The following is a 17,420-nucleotide window of genomic DNA, read 5'->3' as shown; positions in this document are numbered from 1 at the left end:
ATTAAAGCACTTGTTAGGGAGGGGATGAGAAGGACAGAAAGAGGGAATTATCAGTGGTGGATATAGTAAGGCAGAGGGCCGGAACAGGGAAGAGGGAAGACACAGAGACGGGAAGATGGAAGGAGTAAGTTTATGAAATGATGAGAGAATTTGTGAGAGAGGCAGAGGCAGGGGTGGACGATAAGGCCAGAATCTTCTATCACTGTCTGTCGAATTTGATATCATGGTAACGGTATATGTCATGGTCTAGTAATTGTTCTCTAAATTCAATTAAAAAATGATTTAAAATAACCAGACAGCAACACATCATCACAATTGATTGTTTTGTTATTTTATTTGGAACTAACCAAACACGACTCCCTCACTTGAGACAACATGCGAGTTTAAAAACAAAAGACTCAAAACAGCAAAACTGACTCCAAATGGAAGCTTATAGAGGTGTGTTATCGCCACCAACTGTAGCTCTCAGGTCACATGAGAATGTGGTTAGTCCTGCCCAAATCACGTGACCTCGTGAGGAAGCGGGATAGCTGGGGGGGGGGCGCCTTGGTAGAGCGTGCGAGAGGAAGAGGAGGACTCATCTGTAATGATGACTGTTTTTGCATTGATGTAAATACAAATGTATGCAAATGTATCTGCAGTGCCGAAGCAGCTGCTCTCCGTGCAGTGTCATCAACATGCCCGCTCGCTCGCCGCGTAGCCGGGTAGCAGTGCATGCACTGTAAATAACAACGTGTTAATACGGCTTAAGGGATAGCTCCTGTGGTGGAAGTGGTACTGCCTCTACCGGTGAACACATTCTACCATCGCAGTATATACCGCCATATCGGCCAGTCCTAGGCCACGCACGCTTTGCTGTTGATATCTGTTGGTCTCACACTCTCTCCTCCTGACATCAGCGTGCGGTCTAATTAAAAGGGCTTGAAGTTAGTAGACACAGTTGATGAGCGACGAGAGCCGGCCGGAAGACTCCCCACATTGTTCTCCCGCCTGGTGCCGATGGACGGCATTGTGTGCGAAGATTTGGGGGAATGGTCAGAAGGAATCTAATCACAGAGGTATTCTGCCCCATGGCCAACTGGGCTGCACTAGGGACTTGGTTACTAATTGCCCTTTTTTCCCCATTTGGAGTGAGCTGTCTTTCCTCTTCATACACACCAACTCCAACCCCCGCCCCTCCCCCTGCCTTTCCAGTTCCCATCCTACGGCAAAGGGAGAGTCATAGTGTGCCATGTCACCCTGTGAATGTGTAACGCCAGGCCCAGGGCTGTCTTGGCCTCGCTTGTCCTCATTTGCAGTCTCACATTGAGCCTCACTTCAACCTTTTTACGTTGACTGTACAAGGAGAGGGTTTTTTTTGGTTGCAGGAGTTGCATTAACGGTTCCGCTGATGGTAGTGATTAATAAAGACAAGCATCTTTTATACTCAAGGACAGCGCAGTCCTCCACTTGATTTGGCTCGACATTTTATTCACAGTTTTCTTGTGCACTAGATAAATTGAACATTCGACACAATCTCATAATTCTTTTGTGAAGTGAACACAAACCGACGTTTCCTTTGAAGCTTTTATAGAAATAAATGCTATCTGTCTGCAAGATGCAATATAGCACATGAAATGTGGGGGCAGCACATAAGGATATAAGGCAGGGTCAGCAGCAGATTGTGATGCAGACAATGGCAGGACGTTTTGAAACTAATAGAGCTTGTCTGTGTTTACCTGCAGTTATGTGGTGTCTCTTGCTGCTCCAGCTTTTTCTGCCACTATAAACAACATTAACAACAGTTAGTTTAGTTTTATTGACGTTGGGCAAAATTGGAAGTTGTCAAGGCACGTGTTCCAGTGTCAGCGATGGAGGATTTGTCACTCATTTTGTCCCAGTGGATACACTTTTTAATACTCCTGGTACATGCAAAGTATGAAAGCAAGTGTGTGACCTGTACTGCTTGCATGGCAGCCGCTTGTCTACATGAATGTGTTATTGAAAAGCAAACATATAAAAACTCTTAAGTATTAAAAGGTTGCTGCTTTGTACTGTATCTATGTTCCACTTTCTTCAACCAACTAGCTGCTAACGTTGTCTCTCCACTGTTGGGCGCTGGGCAGGTATTGCTGTTTTCAGCAGCTTCCTGCTGTTGGAAATGATGGATTGTTAGTTGTGTTGAGACTGAAAGCCACAGTGATGTGTGCATATTCAAAACAGTGAGCTATCAGAGGTTAAAAAGCTCATCGACCTGCAGAGTTGGCCGATAATTCTCTGTTGGTTTGTGACTGCGAGTGACCCCTTTCACAATACATGTAGACTGGATTCGTTTTTAATCTATAAAATATTGATTGGTGGAGGTTTAAGTTAAGGCAACAAAAAGTGAAACTGGGTGAAGATTATCAAAAGTTTTTTCGTAAAAGTGAACATTGCAATCGTTGAAAAGTTCTTGCTATGATTTGGGACTTGAACCAAGGTCTGAGTTGTGGAGGGAAGTGGATCACATTCACATTTGACCTTCATCACTCCTCAACAGCATAATGAAAAGTTAGTATTCCTCTCTGAAACGAAGACACATCCGTGTTACATGTACAGACGCTGAGCTGCTGCTGAGGAACACTAATGAACCATTTTGGAAAATGAAGCTGAAGCGTCCTCCCACAATATGACAATTATGTGGTGAACAATAATAAGCAACAAAGCAAAAATCCAGCAATTTATCAGTTGCTGAACATAATTGGCTCCCGGCTCCGCCATCAGAACTAACTAAAGCTAAACAGCAGCGTCTTCAAACACCCAAACTTACAGCTTTTTACTACTTATAGCTATTCTTAGACTGTGGGAAGTCTCTTAGGGAGTGTGGTAAAGTAAAGAACATGAGCAAACAGGGATAATTATCCCCCCACACCCACCAGCCTTGGTTTCTCAAGGCATCCGGAGAGCTGCTAACACTGGGGAGCAGAGGAACAAGACCGCGGGAGCCCACTCTCACTGCTCCACTCTCAAAATCCAAACCACAAATAAGCAAGTCTGCAGCACATTTCGACTTCTTCTTTAGTTAGAAAGTTACAGAGTTCATAGCATGTCACAAAATGATATTCTTGACTGTCCCAGTCCAGTCATTTAGCACATTAGCATTCTCTTCATACCACGGCATGCTGAGCAGGGCTTTCTCTCTGTCCCTTATGATTCCTTTATTTACCCTGAATGACCTAAACATTATTTAACTCTGATAACTGCCTGCAAACGATTGCACAGAAACAAATCGATCTAATTCTTTGCTATGTAATATTTGCAAATGGAAGATCAGATGAGATGAACGCCCAAAGATCGGGGTCACTTTCTTTCAAGGATTAATATCATCGGAGTTTATCAGCTGATGAGTGACAGCTGCCACCAGAGCTCTAGTTTTGTCCCACTGCTATGAGATGAAGACAGAAAACAGTGATATTTGTTCTGAAAAAGAGGTAAGCTGTGTATTGCAGCTTACCTCACACAGTTAGATCATTTTATTGAATGCTACTTTTAGACTTCATTTGCAATTGTTACCAACCCCTGAGGGAAATATCACGAATAGTCACAAACCTTTTCTCACTGTCGTTAGTGAGCGGGTAGTGGCTTATTAAAGCTTCCTCTCTTTATGAAGATGAAAACAATGCTTTTAAATCATCAGCAGCCAGCTGTGAGGAAATTTCAGACAAGGGCCACAACAACAATCGCAGGCAGCGTGTCTTCAGATTTAATTGAAAAGTTTAGATTCAGTTTGCCATCATTCAACGTTTATGTTCAATTTAATTGTCTTGTCAGGTCATGATCCATCTCCGCTAAGTGTTGCATGCTCAGACATGACTGCTCCAGCCTTTGAATAGCAACAGCCTGCTGTGCCTTGTACCCAGGGGAAATTTTCTGTCTTAGGTGAGACCCCATCAATTTTCACAACAGCAAAGATGGGTTTTGGAAAATGCTTCACAGCAGGCTTAAGAAAGGTTGTGTTATATTCCCTTGCCCTGATATACATCACCGATCAACAGGGGTTTTGGTTCTAGTTAAAGGTGATGGAGCCTTTCATGTGATGGAGCAAGAGATCTGTCACTTTCACACTGCCTAACCTGAGTCTAACCACATAATCGCACATCAAAGTCAGAGCTGGATTCAGTTTCTTCAGCATCAGGCCATTTTTTTTATTTTGAAACATCCTGTTTGAAATGCAATTCGCTTTTTTTAAAATGTATTCTTCTTTTTTTTTTTACCTGTGAGTTCAGCTTGGACAGAAAGTTTACTTTCCAAACTAAACCTTTGTACATATCAGTATTATCAGCCAAACGAAATGGATGTGATGTTCTGGCCATTTGGGATAAGAAGATGTCAAAGTAATGGCGGGTTAATTCTTAATCAACTAAGTGCGCCAACTTTTACAGCAAATGCTGCATTTGGGAGCAAGCAGCACATTCTGTTTGTACTCCCACTCATTTGGCTGTCATAAATAGAGCCACACAGTGCAGATGGCAAGAGCTTTTGGGAGCCAAACCAGCCACCAGCAAGTGGACTTACTGATTTTCTGTAGCATGAGAGATGCAAAAAGCAACTCAGAGGGAGCGACTGGGGCAACTGGAGTGTCTAGTCAAGGTCTGAAAATCTTTAAATGAGCGTACGTTTGCAGGCACACACACATTTCCCATACACACACTTTCCCCGAGATGAGAAGCAGATGCCACCCGCTTCCTCGCCTCTCTCATCTAGAACTCACCCACTCCACACAAGATGTCCCACTTTCTGTGACAAACCCACAAACAACTGCTTCCTTCACTCGAGACACAAGCTGCTGCGGGCCTCGTGTGTGGCACACGCAGACAAACGCAGCCGTCGATTTGTGAATTCCTCCGTGTCCACTCTCTGAGCTCTGCTGCTTTATAAATAACTGGCTTCAAGCCTGACTGTAATCTGCAACTTTGATTTACTGCTCAAAGTGTCTCCCCGCTCTTCAAATCATTTGCAGGCTTTTAGCGCAGGAATCGGCGAAGTGCTCTGTAAACTTTTTGATGATGGATTATTTGAAGTGCTCTCGCATCTTAAAAGTGTTGCTTCACCCAGAATGGATCTTTTTGTTATCAAATACTCACCTTGTGTGGGTTTGAAAGGCGGCTGCTAAGTGTTTTTGGTTCCACTTCTCACACAGAGCAGCCCGGATTCATTTCACTCACAATGGATTCAGGTTGTGATAAGTTCTTGTGGCAGAGTATAAATTATCAAGCAACCACGAGATCTAGGCCACACGGTCATAAATAAAGCTTTTAATAACATGCAGCAACTAATGTTTCCGCAACCAGATGAAGGCCATGTGCTTCACATCCCCCCTGCTGAGGGTCCCTCTTAGACCTCTCCTGCAGAATAGTCCAATTCTCCGTCATCTGTCGGCATGCTTGCTGTGTTCCAAGTGCTAAGCACACTCACTTTGTCGAGATTGAGTTTAACATATTAGTCACACACAACAAGCATGAGCATCTATCTCCGTGAGCTAACTGTTAATGTTTCGAGCAGACTGAGCTTGAGACCAAGAAGTTCTCATACCTAAACAACAAAAGGATTGACTTATCTGTGTTCTCTGGGTGGCCCACACCCAAAAACGCCTCATATGAGTGGCTTGTGATGTGCCACCTGTGGTGAAGTTTAGGTAACTATAACTACTTGGTTAAAGTCAGGGGAAGATCACCCTCGTGGTTAAAGGAATAGTCTTTGGGAAATATGTTTATTCTAGAGAGAAATTGAGAAAATTCATCTAAAAAAGTTGCCACTTTGAGGTGCTGGGCTGTTTTTTGGGCAGGAGCAGTAACTTCCTAGACTCTCTGCTGCTGGCAACTCACACTGAGGACAGTCTATCAGAAAGTTTCTGCGCCCGACCAAGAGATTGTCCAGCACATGTACTGTGAAAAGTATAAAATGTGTTGTTTTGACACTTCAGGTTTTGCAGAGAGGATGTTAGCAGTCTTCCATTTCGACTCAATAAATCAAATAAGTGTGTCCCAACATGTTGCAATATTCCTTTGAAAGCCACCCGTGTCACTCTCACATGCTTGAAAACAACACCCTCCTCCTCGGACTCGTGCAGGTATAGCAACTTCACGCTGCCCGGCGAGGACGGTCATTATTCCCATTACTGCAAGAGGTCACTTTAAAGGAGAGCATTAATGAGGTCATTTTAAACATTAAAACAAATGACTAATGCTGTTGATGTTCTGGTAAGGACAGTCTCGATGGACAGTAAATAAATGGACTGTTCTTCAGAAGTGTTTGGAGTTTTCACTGTATGTTGTCAGATGAAAGTCAGATAGCTGAAAGTCCATTGAAACACTTCTTGGCAATCAACAGTGGACTAATGAGTCTGAATGAGAAGCTAATGTTGAGGAAATGGCAAGAAGACTCATTCATAATTTAGCTTCAGGTGGATAGTTTTCTAATTGCGTCAGGAAACCCATTAGCTTGTACTTCAAACAATCTCACCTCAGTGAAATAGTGTCTGAAACACTGCCGAGAATCCCTCCAACATAATGATTCGACTTACCTGAACAGGCTTGTTTTGATTCAAAGGGAAATGTGATGTTTGACTGGTGCAGAATAAGGTCAGTGTGACCTTGGAAACAGCAGTGGACAAAGCAATCTCAGCTCCAGAGCCTCTCACTGACTTGTGTTGGAGCTTTTGACTGTATCAGACTGCCATATTTTATTTTATTGTTTATTCAACAGGGACAAATCGCTACCTTTGTTGCATTAGATACAGCTAAAAGCCTGTTTTCATCTGTAGTCGATCAAAATACCGGAGGTTGTTTTGTGGTGTGTTGATGTACAGGACAGACTTTGCGTTAAGGTGATATCCTCTTGTGTATCTTACAAAAGTCAAACTGTGTGTGTCTGGAACAGGTGTGACCATGAAGCTGATGGATGAGGTCGCCGGCATCGTGGCAGCTCGGCACTGCAACACCAACATTGTCACTGCGGCCGTGGATGCCATCAACTTCCACCGCAAGATCAAGAACGGTGAGGATGGGGTAGAGAATACACTCAGAGCTTTCTGTTACAGATACATAGAAACACCCATAAGTTGAAGGATATAAACCTCTCCAATCCACGTGCTGCATGTGTTGGTAATAGGCTGCAGCAAGCTGCGTCTCCACCTTTCATGATGCTGCTTCTCTCTATGCCTCCGCGCCAGTGACAGCTGTGGCCAGAGGCATCATGTTTTCAGGTTGTCTGTTCGTCTGTCTGTCCTATTCCCGTCAACATGATATCTCAGAGGGAAGCCCTGAGAGAAGTTCTTCAAATTTGGCACAAATGTTCACTTCGACTCAGGGATGGACGGATTAGATTTTAGTGGTCGAAGGTCAAAGGTTACAAGGACCTCACAAAACACGTTTTTAGCCATAAATCAAGAATTCATGTGCTAAATATGACATCATTTCACACAAATATCTCCAAAGATAAAAATATGGATATTTTATATCCAAGAGGTCAAAGGTCATCTTCCCTGTGACATCTTCATGTTATTCAACTCCATAACTCAGGAGCAGAAGGGAAGATTGTGACCATATTTCACTTTGAAACTGTGCTGATTGTTTAGATCTTCTGCGCTGCCAGCATGAAGATGTGTGTGAAGCATCCACGCTTCACAGTTTGTAGCTTCTTTGCAGCGACATCCATATTTGAAGCTTTGTAGTCCACCGCAAGCTCATTGGTTCTGCTGATATTGAGCTTCAGGTGGTTGTCGATGTGATGAACCCAATTACATAATATGGAAAAAACTCAGGAGTCTACAAATTGAGCCTCCGACACTGCTGTTTTAAACTGGGCTAACCAAACAGCTGTCACACTGTTGCTAATCAAGACCAATTTTGTCTTGTGGGGCTGTCGCTACATCTGGAAAGACATATCATTGTTATGATTTAAATATTTTCCATTACCTTGCCTTGTCTCACAGCTGTTTCCTCCCTGTTAAAGGCGGACATCATTTATACTGCACAACACGCCTCAGTCTGGGCATTCGAGATTTCCATGTGGACAAATTCTAAGCCTCTTATTTTAAAGTTCATTGCAGGATTTCGATGACAGTTATCCACTTAGCCTTTGCTGTGACCACTCACAGTGGTGATACCATTTTTCTCGCATTCTGAAAGTTGAACGCTGGGTTAAAGGTTGCATTGGCAGCACAGTTTAGTTTGTTCATTCGTCTTGTTCATTGGTCTTTTAATGGAAAGTAAACATGTGGAAAGTGACTGAAAGCGTTCTCTTCACAGTGGTGGACAGCGGTGTCTTCAGTCTTCTGTTCATGTGTCTGAGATGATGTGATCCAGACTTCCAGCACTAACATTCAGATGTCATGATTAGCTCAGGATGTGATGTGAACGAAGGGTCAGCTACGTTTCTCCCCATTCTTGAATTATGAAGTGAGAAGAACATTTTTACAGCTCGGCACAGCTGTGCCGGGTCAGCTGGACGTCTACTGCATTTACAGAACTTGTAGTTTTCTAATACAGGTGACCTTAGTCAACCAGGACTAGTTCTCTCGATCTGAAAGTGTTTTGTTTTTTTTTTTGTAAGAAGCGTGTGGCTGAGAAGGACGTGAGGTTTAAAACATTTAAAACACACCCTTCTGGGAGCTTCAGGACCAGAAAACTGAACAGTGCAGATAGCTTCAGATCCATGTCCACATCTCTCAGCTGCCTCTAGCTGCTCCAGTTGCTGCCTCCGTCTGTCCTCTGAGTTTAGGTGGTGGTGACATGATTTCCCCTGGCTTCCACAGTGACTTAGGTGTTATGTCACCAGTAGATTTCCCATTTTGCTTAAGGTGTTCAAAAAAAAAACAAACTCAAGAGGTGTGCTTAGGAAAATAACAGTGAAAGATCAAAACAAAAATCCAGCCAAAAAGAGATACTGGCATTGTAGGCTGCACCAGTTTTTTTCATTTTATGCATGTTTTTTTTAAAGATTATACTGTACAACCAACTAAATCTAGATACTATGACATCGCTTTGAGATATTTCCAGCTCAGACACAGAGGTTGAAGTCCAAACTATTAGTGGAAAACATCAGGCTTTGTTGTGTTTTAGTCCCTCACAAATACAGACCAAGACAAGTTTCTAAAAGCTTACACCAGTGTTTGACATCCACACAATCAGGTGAATAGAGTAAAAAAATGTAACCTGAATGTGTATTTTTAATGTTTTCTTTCTATTAGTCTGAAAGTTTTGGATATAGACCAAAACTCAAATTTGACCCTGAAAAATTATGTTTTTGCCTCAAAAAATAACATTTTCCACTGACAGCAGTTTTAAAGTCTGATATATGATATATTAACCTCTACCATTTAGGTATTTGAGACTACAGATGTCAAAATTGAGGGGTTTGGTTGGGGTTTCCCAATTCTAGCCAAGATGGTGGGACCGGCTCTTACTGGATGCCAATATAAGGTCTGATGAACTGGTGTAATATGTTCTGCTGTAGAGCAGTAGACGAGGTAGGCTGATGCACGGAAAAGCCTGACGGTGGAAAACTATCAGACGATGGAATTTTCCTCTAAGTGCCCATTGATGCTTTCCCATAAACAGCGAGTGTGAGAATGTTTGACTAAGCCACATGCCATGCAAACCTGCGTGAAGCTAGAGGACCACACACCAGCAGACACACAGACAAAATGAACATGAAATAAGAGCCAGGACGTGAACCAGACTGAGGTCTGTGCGTGCATGTGGCTCATTTGGAGGATGTTCTGATGATTTGTTGATGAATTTCTGCTCCTGCTGCGTCCAGCCTGAACAGTCCACTTAACTAATTGCACAGATTTTCAGTCACACAGGGTTGAGCAGCAGAACAGAAAACTGGCCTTACAGGTACAGGGGATATTACAACCCCTATTTATGCTTATTGTTAGACGGCGAGCTCAAATTGTCATAGTAATTAGGACGGGATTAAAAGGAGGAAATCAGGTGATGTAGTATAAGGAAAGTCCATATTTAGAGGTGGATAAATGGGTGAAACACAGGACTGTCACCCAGGAGACTGTTGTTCCTGTCTCGTGTGAAACCGAAAGTCAGCGTTGACCCAATTTAAGTTTCATAATGTACTTATGTTACATCACACATGTAACAGTAACCTGCTTGTTTTAACCCATGATCTTTTCCTTAACCTAACCAAGTAGTTTTGGTGCCTAAAACCTGAGCAAACTGCAAGCGTTTCACAACATTAGCAACGTGCAGGCGAAGGTCTGGCACGATGACGGTCTGCCTTCAATTTAAACTGCAGAAACATAAAGCAGAGCTTCAGAATAAACAAAACAACTTAAAATGTACTCCTCCACAGGGTCAGAGATCAGTGAAGATCCCAGATGTTAACTTGCCACCACAATGACACTTTATGTGAAACACAAAAATCCTGAGGATTACATCTATTTGCTGGAACTGATTCGGTATAGTTTTTGAATATCGTAACAGGACATACATTTTTGTAAAGTCAGCTTAATGACAGGCAGAGAAAGATGGCACTGTGGTTTAAAACATTTGGTCCATTCATTCAGAAACACACTGTACATCTGAACTGAACACGCAAGCAATGATCACAGAGCAGTTTGTCGAACGCAGTGTGACTGAAGGGTTAATGTGAAGCATCACACTTTGGATGTATGCAATTCAGTTACTATAAAAAAAGAATACAATTAGCATAAAATTGAGCACGTTAATTAATGTGTTTGTAGTTTTACTTTTCTTTATTGCATTTACTAATGGCTCTTCCTATCATATTCCATTTCACATCTCCTTTGTCACCTAATTTACTGTTTATGATTTCTGTTTTATCAACACTTGAAGCTGTTAAGAGACATGTTATAATTCAAGGTCGATGTCCAGTAAAAACATGCAGACTGTGATGTTGATGAGGTCCAGTACACAGAAAAACTATTTTGATTTACTGTTAAAGACAGTGAATGTGTTCTGAGATTGTGTCTTTTGTGTTTTGCAGTGTTTTGCAACATCCATTTTCGTGCATTGATACTTCAGAAATGTTAACAAAAGTAATAATAATGTTTGGTGTAAAGCTTGACTATACACAGCCAAAAGATGGCAGGCGATGTGAGAGCTAAAGCATAGCAAAAGCAAATGACTTCTTTGTTGAGTGGATTTCCTCTGCAAAGAATTGGGAATAGTTATCTGTGTTGTCTAACCGCAGCCTGAGTGGAGCTGGGACAATACGTTGAGTCTTTTAAACATCAGAAAAATGGCTGCACTCATGTCACAGCTTGTGAGTCACTAGTTTATTAGTGTCTTTTCTTGTTCTTCGCCTACACGGTTTCATTTTTTACCCCCCTAACCACAGACTTTGCAGCAAAGTAAAGTAACTGCCATGTCATACTGAACAATAATGTGCATTATTTGGCACTGAGAATGTAAGTCGGCGAGGTGCTGGCCATTGATGTACCACAGCAGTGTTGAGTCACCGCTCTTCTCCATTATCCATTACACCAAAATGCCCGGAGGTACAAAGAATGAGAAGAAAGGCGTGAAACTTCAAAAGGTGAATGTTGGATGAAAGGAGATTGGCAGGGAGAAGGGAGCGATAAAGGTGAAAGAGAAAGTGTGAGAGAAAGGAATAAAGAGAGCGGTGTTGCATATGGAGTACTCAACAGTGATGTTCTTGTTTATTTGTTTTTGAATTTAATTCCACTGATGCAGCGCGATTTGTACAAACGTGACATTTGGAAAGTAAAGACGGTTTATAGAATTAATGATGTGTGAATTGGAGGATTCCTGGTATGATTGTAGCCTTGCATTTAAGGAGCTCCAACCTAAAAATGTGCAAGCACCCACTGATTCATGAGGGGGTGGGGGGTGTCGCAGATCAACGCATCCCAGTCTTGACATATATATGTGTACTGAAATATTCCCTGGTTTGATACAAGTAATGTACGGCATTAAACATGGTTAGTCATGAATGTGGATGAAGTGCTCGGCTGTTTGGTAAGAACATGAGCAACGCCACCGCGTCGCAAGATGCAGTCACGCAACCTCACAGGCGTGTAGCTGAGCTCAAAGTGGAGGCCGAGTTTGACATTATTACTCATGTAATAATACAGTAATAACTGCTGAGAACTCTTTGGTTGGAGGGTTGTTGACAGGTGGTGTGGTCTCTAGTATGTATAAAAAAACGTGGAAATGCATAAAGTTGTAGAATTTGCCTTGGAGGATTTCTTATTTTTAGTTGTTCTTTGGTGTGGAGTAAATGCACAGCACAGCATGTGTCTGAATGTGAGACACTTTCTTTGATTCCCAGCAACTAAAGAAACAATTTCATCTGCCTAATACGTTTCTGGAGAAGCTGTCTGAAGCGAGGGCTGTCCACCTGCATATTGCCTCTTCCACTTCCTTTGTATCTTCTCCGGCCACGCGTTAATTCAAAAATGCAATTTCCAGGAATAGAGAATAGAAAAAGAAGAACCTGAAGTCACGCGGGCTGCGGCTCAAAGGTGTTGCAATCCCATCTCAGTGCATACAACATGAAGCGCCGGCGAGGACTCTCCTCCCGACAGGTTAGCTGCATCGAACAGCGCCGCAGAGGTCGGACTCGTTGGATGACCTTCAGCGCCGCACAGGTCCAACATCTACTTTCTGCACGAATCAATTATTAATCATGAAGGTCTTCGAAGAATCACCCAGTCTCATCAAGGCTCATTTTTTGTGTAATGTCATTGAGCAGAGCACGCGTCACTGAGCCTAATACATCTGTGTCACAGGTAGTTTACTTGAGTGAGACTGGACCCGCTCCTGACGGCAACATGTAAAAACACTCAAGGGGCCGACAACAGGGTAGAGAATAAAGACTTCCAGGGTACTGTATGTGCTGCATGGAAACGTTACTTTGCTGGACCTCATCCTGACTTCTAACACAATTATTGCACTTAATCACCCTTTCACACTTATTCACTCAGTGGGGTTTTCATTATCATTATCACTTCATTTTAGTTTCGTCATTTTAGATATAATCACTCACCAAAGGAAGTTTGAGCTGTAACATTTCCCCAGTGCATAGAAGACTGCCTAAAATAAATAGATCCAGACCTCAGGGGAGCCGACTTCTGCCACACATGTTGTGGACTGACAGAGCCAAAGATTCCAAGATGGCGCCTGTTTATTCCAATGAAGGCTGATCACTCAGTGTGAGTTTACACACAGATGACTTCACATAAAAATAGCCTTTCTAGCCTCTGGGAAAGTTTTACGAGTATTAAACCGTCACACAATCATTGGCCTTGTTTGACGTTTCGTGGTTTTGCAGACTTTTAGTTTTTAGAATGGAGGTCTGTAGGGAAAATGTGGTTGGCTAGAGCCAAGAGAAAGAGAGCAGAACTTTTTTCCTGTCGGAGCGAATGGCCAGATGTATCCTCACACTTTGGTTTTGAAAAGGTGCCAAAGGAAGTCTGTTGAAGATGAATTTTTAGAGCAGTAGCCAAGGGCAGCACCACAGATTTATCACCACAAACAAATTCAGTAACAGTTAGTGTTCAATGGAGTATGTGTTAATATGACTGAGGATTTTCAATAATTACAGGCTATTGTAATTGCTGAGATGATTTTTTACAACACAGTGTTTATTTTTTAGATATATATATATTTTTTTTTACAAATGGAGTTGCAGAAATGAGACAAAACAAACAAAAGGTGAGAAGGAAGAAAAAATAAATGCTTTCCCTCTCAATAAAGAGAAACAGATAAAAGTTGAAGAGTTGCAAAAGTAGTTGCATTATGACACATTTACGTCCACTTCTATGTTTCACAGGACTGAGACATTATTTCTAATGCATTTTTGCCCATAGTTTCAGTTTGTGGGTAGTTTTTTCATTTCATACACTCACTTCAATCTGCACGTCCATTCTCCTGTAGAAGTTTTGTCCTCACTGAGCCGAGGTCCAGTCATACATTTTATCTCTGTATCCAGAAGAACATTTAATGAGTATGAATGTCTACAGTCTTCAGGAATTAGTAATGTAGTCTGAGGATTCATTCTTAGGGATATCGCCAAAATATTTTTCAGGAAAAGAAATACTTTGGCTCATGACTAAAGAAACACATTCTCCACATTTTATATGGAGTACATCTATGTTCCCAGGATCTTATGTTCCCCAGTTCAATATTGTGTTAATACACATTAACCCTCCTATTGTGTTTGGGACAAAACCCTAACCGTGGGCCCATAGGAGCCTGTGTCATGTTCCCAAGCTAAGTCTTAAGACAACATAAAAGTCTGTGGTTAAGGTTAAAGAAGGATTGTGGTCAGGATTTAAAGAAACCAGCGCTTCCTAGCAGGAGTGGAAACAATGGTCTCTGGTGTACCTCTGCCTGTTTACTGAGAGACAGCAGGCACTATTTCAACTATCAATCAAACAATCAATGTTTCATTTTTGAGTCTTCAAACTGAGTGTTATGAGTTGCCTGCACGAGTACAAGAGCTCCATCACTGAACAACACTGAAATTTCAAGTCTAATTCTCACAGAAACCGTTTGCAGCACGTACTTTGATAAAAGCCTTTTTTCATTTTTCATGTACGTCTTTTATTATTTACGACTTTGACTGTTTTATAAGATCTCAGTCACATACTCAAGATCTGTCTCAGACTGCAGGGATAACACCTTCTCCCCTCGTCTCCATGGCAACAGCAGTAATAATACAGTACAGGCACATCAGAGAGAATAAAGAAACACATCAGCAATGCCCAGTACTGTTAGTTTTTTCCACCTCCCTGTAGTGACAAAAGGGAAAGAGCACAAATTTTTGATGAGTCAAATGCATTAGATGCATTAGATGGAGCTCAGGTTGAAATCAAAAGTGGGGCTGCTCTGCAGCAGTGGACATGATGTGTCGTCTTAAAGTACAGTTAGCACATTAACATCTTTAAAAGAACTGAAATCCAACTTTATTTACTTTTCTGTCTTACTTTAGGCACACCAATGCTTTATTTTTAGATTGATTAATCTGAAACCACTCTGCCGACTCTCTCAGTGGAACGGACTTCAGGAAATTCATGATGCAACAATGTGAAGTTGATTGTAAGAGCTGATCTGAAGTCTTTCTCGGCTGACTGCATCATCATACCAGCTTGTGTTATGTTTGTTTCGTGTTCACTGTATATGTGAAGGTTCTTTATTTGATTTCAACTACATTATTTAAAGCTGGAGTGCAGGACTTTTACATAGAAATGAACGTTTGTTACGTTCAAGCCCTCGCCAAACAGGTTTACACAATACTGGTTAAGCCTATTATTGACAGGTAAATCTCTGCATTTCGCAGTACACCTGAGTTTGTAAATCTGGTGATGGCAATGATTTGTATAACAGAGCTGAAGTGTGGAGCATCAGTAGTGACGGTGTAGACTACAGCATCTAGGAGTATGGCGGAGCGTATGGTGTCATGAGCACGTCAAAAGTGTTTATGTAATTACCCTCACTGCCAGAAGCAGGACACAAAAGTTGGTAAATAAAATGGTGTTAAATCCAGGAGTTTGAGACTTTCTTCTCTCCTTACTGAAATGAAAATGCGTTTAAAAACACTGAAAACCAGTGTACCGTATGATCGTCAGACAAATTTTTCTCCTCTTTGCTCTTCTCTCCTAGGCTGCGTGGTGACGGTGGTGGGGCGGCTCACATTCATCAGTAACATGTCTATGGAAATCGAAGTGTTGGTAGATTCTTCGTCACTGGTCGAGGCAAGGGAAGAGAAATATCGCGCCGTCTCGGCCTTCTTCACCTACATCTCCCTGGACAAGGACAACAAGCCTCTGCCTGTCCCTCCTCTGAAGGTTGGTACCACCCTGTCTCTGCTTTCTAAAGTCTGTCAGTTTATTAAAACCTGAATGTAGAATGAATTTGATCCTACATGCACCTTGCTGGAGCGTACAGGTTTATTTAAAACCTTTTTCAGTCCCTCAGTTTTGCATGGTGATAAAGGCAGGTCATTCCTTTCTGCTGAGGCGTTAACTTTAAAGTCTACACACCCTTTTCAGTTTTGTTTAGGACGCTGATGAAGATTCAAGTCGAAACTATATAAACTTCACTTTAAAGACCAGATGCATGAGTTTTCTGTATTTTTGCCAGAAAGGAACAACAGAAAGTATTTTTATGGGCTTTTTATCAAAAATAAGTTGTTTGCTATGAAACTTGCAACACCAGTGGTGGATTCCTCATCACATCAATATTTAACATTCACAGACTCTGTTATGTCTTTGCTACTTATTTATTGCATTCAATCTTCAGTTTCTCAGCTTATTTTAGTCACGTTCCCTCAGTCAGTGACACCTGTGACATTTGGAAAGCTCAGCTCATGAGAGACACATCAGTGTCTTTTCAATGCATTACATTCTTTGCTGTGTCTGAGATTTATCCTTAAGCACTGAGGGCTGAACGCATGAAAGTCCGGCTGACTCAGCACTTTTTGCCAGGATGTAAAGTGTGCATGCTTACCTGCAGACTGGAGAGAGACGCCTGTTGTTTGTTCTGGCTCGACAGAACACAATGATCCAAACCCTGTTTATATGCAAACACTGTACGCACGGGCCATCTGTTTAGCTCAGCACATTTAAATTATTTCCTGGCACCGCTTGCTGCCCTGATTATCTATGTGATGAACGCTTTAAAACTCATCCAACTTTTGTTTGGGAGAGGGATTTAGACAGTAGAGGAGCCATTTAAATCACATTCAGAGCAATAAGTAAGAATCTAGTGGCTGGAAATGAGTTTTAACATTAACATTTATTTCATTTTAAAGATTATAGCACTCAACGGTTCGTATTGTGTTTGATGTCACTGGACATGTCCTGTGTGGCTGAATGGTTGTGATGATGCCTTGCATAGAAACATGGTATGAACCAGTTTATTGATGCATTTGGTAATGATAGCATTGACTTTGTTTTTTAGTCAAGTCAGAGTTCATTACATGCTTTGGGCTGAGCTTCGGTGGAATTTGACAGACCAACAGCAGGTCATTGTTCTCTCAAGTGCACACTTGTGCAGAATTTAGAGGGTCTGCGCCTGAGCTAATCATTAAACTTTAAGCATGTGCAGAGTAATAAGCCAGGAAAAAGCATTAAAAGACCAAGCAACAATATTTTGTGTGACAGAAGTCAATCACAAAGCTGTTTTCTGGGTTAACCAGCATCTATGAACTTACTTCAATCAAAATAAAGAGAGAGAAGAGATACAGTGTATTTACTACAAATAGCTGTCTAACTCACCCTGAGATCTTAAAATAAAAAGTGGTGCATAACAGCATGTCCTGCCGTATTTCAAGTAACACAAGCGTGTAATAAGAAATTTGCAGGAAGAAAGCAAAGCTTGGCTGAGTGGATGAGAGTGAAGCGTGGAAGAGGGCTGTTATAGGTGTGCTGTCATGCCGCCAAGTGCTGCAGTGAC

The 17,420-nt window shown here is 41.8% G+C and overlaps 1 protein-coding gene across 1 annotated transcript in view; it reads left to right on the top strand.

Moving 5' to 3' along the window:
* The window catches only part of acot7 (acyl-CoA thioesterase 7), a 50,558-nt gene that overhangs the window by 24,080 nt on the left and 9,058 nt on the right, over positions 1–17,420 (top strand). Inside the window, exons 7-8 of the mRNA XM_041944987.1 lie at positions 6,898–7,014; positions 15,627–15,811. Of these exons, the coding sequence (XP_041800921.1) occupies positions 6,898–7,014; positions 15,627–15,811 (302 nt within the window). The remainder of the gene's footprint in view (positions 1–6,897; positions 7,015–15,626; positions 15,812–17,420) is intronic.

The sequence above is a fragment of the Chelmon rostratus genome, chromosome 10 (genome assembly GCF_017976325.1).
Source record: "Chelmon rostratus isolate fCheRos1 chromosome 10, fCheRos1.pri, whole genome shotgun sequence".
NCBI classification, from domain to species: domain Eukaryota; kingdom Metazoa; phylum Chordata; class Actinopteri; order Chaetodontiformes; family Chaetodontidae; genus Chelmon; species Chelmon rostratus.
This window is presented reverse-complemented; position numbering and strand designations above follow the sequence as displayed.